Source organism: Zophobas morio, unplaced genomic scaffold, assembly GCF_036711695.1.
Source record: "Zophobas morio isolate AGI-343-1 ecotype UQ-CSIRO unplaced genomic scaffold, CSIRO_AGI_Zmor_V1 ptg000026l, whole genome shotgun sequence".
In the NCBI taxonomy this organism is placed as follows: Eukaryota; Metazoa; Arthropoda; class Insecta; order Coleoptera; family Tenebrionidae; genus Zophobas; species Zophobas morio.
Genome location: NW_026972131.1, coordinates 636093 through 642394, shown reverse-complemented (window position 1 = coordinate 642394; position 6302 = coordinate 636093). Strand labels below are relative to the sequence as shown.

Sequence of the window (6302 nt, the reverse complement as noted above, 5' to 3'; positions counted from 1 at the left end):
ACAAATAAATCAAAATATAATCAGTGTCATTCACTCTTTTGGTGATTACGATCACAGTTCACAGTTGCATAACTACAATGTTATTTAAAATTTTTGGTTTATTAACGTGCTTATTACAATGTATAAGTGGAGCCAATATTCTAGGTTTATATTTTCACGCTGGTAAAAGTCACCATATACTTGGCGAAACCTTACTTAAGGAACTTGCAAGAAGAGGCCACAATGTCACTATGGCTAGTCCCTTTCCACTGGATGAACCTTTTCCTAACTACACAGACATACATTTAACTGGAATATTAGATGATCAGTTAGGTAAGTATTATTTATAATTAAATATAAAAATATCTACAATATTATCATAGCTAGGGAAAGCATGTTTATGAAAATGAATAAAGGTCATACATTCATTGGTGTTAATGATGTTCTGGAGCTAACAAGAGCACAAACTGAGCTAACTCTTAATCACACAGAAATGGCAAAACTGTTAAAATCTGGGACAAAGTTCGACTTAGTTATCATCGACTGGTTTATGAATAGCGCTATTTTAATGTTTGGAAAGCTGTTCGACGCGCCAGTTATTCCTATAGCATCTCACGGGACTACACATCTTGCCAATTACATAGTAGGAAACCCAGCACCTCCTTCTTACGTACCAAACGTAATGTTAGCATTTTCCCCTGATATGACATTCTTACAAAGATTAATTAATGGTGTGGTTACTGTTGGATATAATTTAGCTAGCTACAGTAATATTAAATACCACCAGGCTCTACTAGAAAAATATTTTGATAATCCCCCCACGATCGAAAAACTACAAGACACAGTAGCTTTAGTTTTATCCAACGGACATTACAGTTTTGAATCGCCCAGACCTTTTGTGCCTAATGTTATCCCAGTAGGTGGATTTCATGTGCAAAAACCGAAAAAGTTGCCACAAGATCTTCAAGCTTATATGGACAAGGCTGAAAAAGGAGTGATTTATTTTAGCTTAGGATCTAATATGAAAAGCGTATTATTGCCTAAAGAAAAGCAACAAGAAATTTTAAGAGCACTAGCAAAAATTCCTTACAATGTTTTATGGAAATGGGAAAACGATGATTTGGATGACAAACCAAATAATGTTCTTATCCGTAAATGGTTTCCCCAGAACGACGTCCTTGGTAATAACTGTCAATTTCGAAATCGAAAAATATTTATATTGCACTTTATAGGACATCCAAACTTAAAACTTTTTATCAGTCATGGAGGCCTTCTAAGTACAATTGAGTCTCTGTATCACGGGGTACCAGTGCTGGGAATACCTATATTTGGCGACCAAAAGGCAAATATACCAAACGCTGTGGCAGCTGGTTATGCTGTTCAGCTGGAACTAGCTGATTTAAATGAAATAAGTTTGGGTGAAGCGCTAAATGAAATTTTAAATAACTCCAAGTAAGTGGTCTGTGAAAAAAGTGTACCTACATGTATGTGTACGTACATAAAATTAGCATAATGTTTCATTTTTTTCAATTCTTCAGTTTTCGATTTTCTAATTAATCAGTTTTTCGATTTTACAGTTTCTCAAGTATTAAGATTACAATTTTTAAATTTCTCGGTGTTTCAAGTTTCGTTTTTTCTATTTTTGATTTTCAATTTTGCATTTGTTTGTTTTTTCTGTTTTTTAAATTTTTAGTTTTTTCATTTTTAAGGTTACAATTTTTCCTTTTCCAATTGTTGACCTCTTGATTATTCGATTTTGAGTTTCTTTGTTTCTGCAGTTCTTCGATTTCTCAATTGTTCGGTTTTTCGCTGTTTCTTTTTCGATTTTTCAGTTTTTAATTTTTTGATTTTTCAATTTTTCAGTTTTACAATTTTCCGATGTTTTGATTTTTTTCAATTTCACTGTTAATAAGTTCGTCTTTTTATTGAGAAATTAAAAACCGAAGAATTAAAAATAAAGTACTTCGAACTAAGTAATTCCACGTTGTTTCGTTTCTTCGATTTTTATTTTCTCAATTTTTGTTTTTTTTTAATTGTTAATTTTTATTTTTCAGTAAAATTTTTGTATGTTCCGATTTTTTAATTTGCAGATATTTTAATTTTGCGATTTTCCAAGTTGCTTATTAATTTTTCGTTTTTCCCTCTTTTTACGATTTTTCCTTTTTTCGTTTATTCAGTTTCTCAATTTTTAAGGTTTCAGTGTTACAAATTTTACGTTTTTATTTTTTTTTCAAATTTACACTTTTGTAACTGTTTCATTTTTAAATTTCACGATTTTTAATTAATCAGGGTTTTCAGGTTTCAATTTTACAATTTATCGATTTTCAAATTGTTTTAACATTTTAATTATTCGATTTTGAGTTTCTTTATTTTTTCAATTCTTCGATATCTCAATTTTTAAATTGTTGGGTTTTCAGTGTTTCTTTTTCGATTTCTCAGTTTTTAATTTTTGGATTATTCAATTTTTCAGTGTTACAATTTTCCGATTTTTTGATTTTTTAAAATTTTAGTTTTAATAAGTTTGTCCTTTTGTTGAAAAATTAAAAAGCGAAAAATTGAGAAAATAAAAAATTAAAAATCAAGTACTTCCAAGTAGGTACATAATTACAAATTATTTTGTTCCTTCGATTTTTTGATTTCTCAATTCGAGATTTTTATATTTTTCGTTTTCTTAATTGATAATAATTCTTCGATTTTTTAGTTTTTCGGTTTTCATTATGAAATGTTGCATTTTTTAGTAAAATTTTTGTAATTTTCGATTTTTTAATTTGCAGATATTTTAATTTTTCGATTTTCTGATTTGCTTTTTAACTTTTCGATTTTCTATCTGTTGAATTTTGCAGTTTTTCGATTTTTCGATTTTTCAATATTTAGATTTTTAATTTATCACTTTTTCAGGTTTCAATGTTACAAATTTTCAATTTTACAGTTTCTATCTTTTTCTCAATTGTTCCATTTTTTAATTGTTTTTTCTTTACCCGATTTTCAGTTTGCCAATTTTTTCAATTTTTCGATATTTCAAGTTTGGTTTTTTAATTTTTGATTTTCAATTTTTCATTTCTTCAATTTTTTCGATTTAAATTTTTTTTCAAATTTGCAATTTTGTAATTGTTTCATTTTTAAATTTGCCGATTTTTTATTGTTCACTTTTTTCAAATAATTTTTATTATGATTTTTTTTTTAATCAATTTTTGGCTTTCCCATTTTCCGATTTTTCAGTTTCTGTCTTTTTTCAATTCTTCGATTTTTCAACTTTTAAATTTTTCGGTTTTTGAGTGTTTCGTTTTTTCGATGTTACATTTTTTTTTGTTTTTCCATATAGCGTTTTTATAATTTCTTAATTTTTTAGTGTTCCGGTTTTCATTTTAAAATTTTTGAATTTTGAAATTAAATTTTTTTGCATTTTTCATTGTTTAATTTATAGAAGTTTTTGTTTTTCGATTTTTCAATTGTTTTTTCAATTATCCCATTGTTCAGTTTCTCATTTTTTTTTATTTTTCGATTTTTCAATTTTTAAATTTTTCGATATTTCAAGTTTCATTTTTCAGTTTTTGAGTCTGATTTTTTCGGTTTCTTCAAGTTTTCTTTATTTTTTTCAATTCCTCGATTTCTCAATTCTTTGATTTTTCAAGTCAATTCAAAATTTCAGTTTGAATAAATTTGTCCTTTTGTTGAACAATTAAAAAATGACAAATCGAGAAATTGAAGAAATAAAAATTGAGAATTTGAAAAATTTTATTTGGAAAATTTGCAGAATATTGCTTCGTTTTGTCAATTTTTCAATATCTAGATTTTTAATTAATCATAGTTTTGAGGTTTCAGTATTACAATTTTTCAATTTTTCAATTATCCAATCCAATTTCTCAATTTTTTCATTTTTAGATTTTTCAGTTTTTCGATATTTCAAGTTTCAGTTTTTAGTTTTTAAGTCTCATTTTTTCGGCTGTTTCAAGTTTTCTTTATTTTTTCAATTCTTCGATTTCTCAATTTTTTGATTTTTCAATTCGATTCAAAATTTCGGCTTGAATAAATTTGTCCTGTTGTTGAACAATTAAAAAATGACAAATCGAGGAAATGAAGAAATAAAAATCGAAAATTTGAAAAATTTTATTTGGAAAAATTGCAGAATTGCTTCGTTTTGTCAATTTTTCAATATCTAGATTTTTAATTAATCATAGTTTTGAGGTTTCAATATTACAATTTTTCAATTTTTCAATTATCCAATCCAATTTCTCAATTTTTAATTTTTCGATTTTTCAGTTTTTCGATATTTCAAGTTTCATTTTAAAATCTTTGAATTTTGAAATTAAAATTTTTTGTATTTTTGATTATTTTATTTATAGAAATTTTTGTTTTTCGTTTTTTCAATTTTTCAATTTCTCGATTTTTAATTAATCAGGGTTTTCAGGTATTACAATTTTTCGATTTTTCAATTGCTTTTTCAATTATCCACTTGTTTAATGTCTCATTTTTTCATTTTTCGATTTTAAAATTTTTCCATATTTCAAGTTTCTTTTTTCAATTTTTGATTCTCATTGTTTACGTTCTTTCAATTTTTCTTTATTTTTTCAATTCTTCGACTTCTCAATTTTTAAATTTTTTGATTTTTCAATTTGATAATTTTTAGACGTTTCAGTGTTACAATTTTATGATTTTTAAATTTTTTTAATTTTGCAAAATTTCGGTTTGAATAATTTCTTTTTGTTGAACAATTAAAAAATGAAAAATCGGGAAAATAAGGAATTAAAAATTGAGAATTTGAAAAATTTTATATCGAAAAACTGCAAAATTGTTTCTTTTTGTTGATTTTTTTCAAGTTCTCGAATTTTTTGTTTTTGATGTTTCAGTGTTACAATTTTTCGGTTTTTCAAAAGTTCAGTTTGAATAAATTTGTTCTTTTGTTGAACAATTAAAAAATGAAAAATCGAGAATTTGAAAAATATTGTATCGAAAAATTGCAGAATTGTTGCGTTTTGTAGATTTTTCAATTTCTCGATTTTTAATTGTTGCATTTTTTGATGTTTCAATTTCGGGGTTTTTTATTTTTTCGTGTTTCCAACTTTTCAGTTACCGATTTTGCAGTTTTATTTTTAATTTTTCCATGTTATTACAATTTTTCAATTTTTCGGTGTCTCTATTTTTTAGTTTCTCGATTTTCATTTTGAAATTTTTGGATTTTTCATTTTAAAATTTTTATATTCTTCATTGTTCCAATGATACAATTTTCCGATTTTCCAGTATTTTAGTTTGGATAAATTTGTTCTTTTGTTGAAAAATAAAAAAACACAAAATTGAAAAATTAAAAAATTAAAAGTTTAAAACTCAAAAAATTGTAAAATCGGAGAACTAACAATATGCTCATAAAATTCATTTATGAATTTGTTATCCAAGGTACAGTAACAATGCGAAGAAACGTTCAGAACTACTCCATGATCAACCAATGTCACCCATGGACACAGCCATATTTTGGGTTGAACACGTTATACGTCATAAAGGAGCACCCCATCTACGTAATTCAGGTAACCATTTGACATGGTACCAGTACGTAATGCTGGATGTGATTTTATTTTTGTTTGTAATCTTATACTTGTCTTTCGTTATATTTCGTATTTGTATTAGAAAAATTGTGGCACTATTTTCACAAAATCGTAAACAAAAGCAGAAGAAAAATTAATTTATATTGTTATCTTGTTCAAACAAAAATGTATTTTTTCTAAAATAAAAAGTGTAATTAAATTGTGTGCATCTACCTGTAAATAAAATTTGTACGTTATACTAAATATGTATTTGATATAAATTGCGACTAGACCTTCTAATCAGTGTATTTATAATTTACAATGGTTTTAAAATAGGCTATATTTTTTAGTTTTAGTTTAGGTATCTCAGTATGGGTTGTTTAAGATTAGATAAGTACTAAGTACTGTGACGTAAGTAACTAACAGAACTACTTAATTTTTTTTTGTCATTTGTCTGTCTGTCGTCTGTGCTCTGTGGAGATATAATTTGTTAGACCGATAATGTGATAATCTCCGAAACTATTGAACCCATTGTTCTGAAATATATATGTTTATTAGCAATATCGTATACATGATAAAACGCTAACCAAAATTTTATATACATATATGATGAACTTATAAAAAATTTAATCGAACACATGTGTATCTACATATTTTGTTTTAATATAATGACCACTAAAGTGTTTCTTCACCTAAGTATGGCTCCGATAGCCAGAAGTGCAATACAGAGTAATTTAGCAGATTCATATAAAAGGGGGATCAAGAGTCCTACAAATAGGCATAAACGACAGGATTAAGCGGTAGCAC

At 26.2% G+C, this 6302-nt stretch overlaps 1 protein-coding gene across 1 annotated transcript; it reads left to right on the top strand.

Annotated features, from left to right (window-relative positions):
* The first annotated feature begins 50 nt into the window (after nucleotides 1-50).
* Nucleotides 51-5759, top strand: LOC135136391 (UDP-glucosyltransferase 2-like). Its single transcript, XM_064065640.1, has 4 exons — nucleotides 51-312; nucleotides 363-1160; nucleotides 1212-1431; nucleotides 5371-5759. The coding sequence occupies exons 1-4, from the start codon at nucleotides 78-80 to the stop codon at nucleotides 5651-5653; spliced, it is 1536 nt and encodes a 511-aa protein (XP_063921710.1). The 5' UTR covers nucleotides 51-77; the 3' UTR covers nucleotides 5654-5759.
* The last annotated feature ends 543 nt before the right edge of the window (nucleotides 5760-6302 follow it).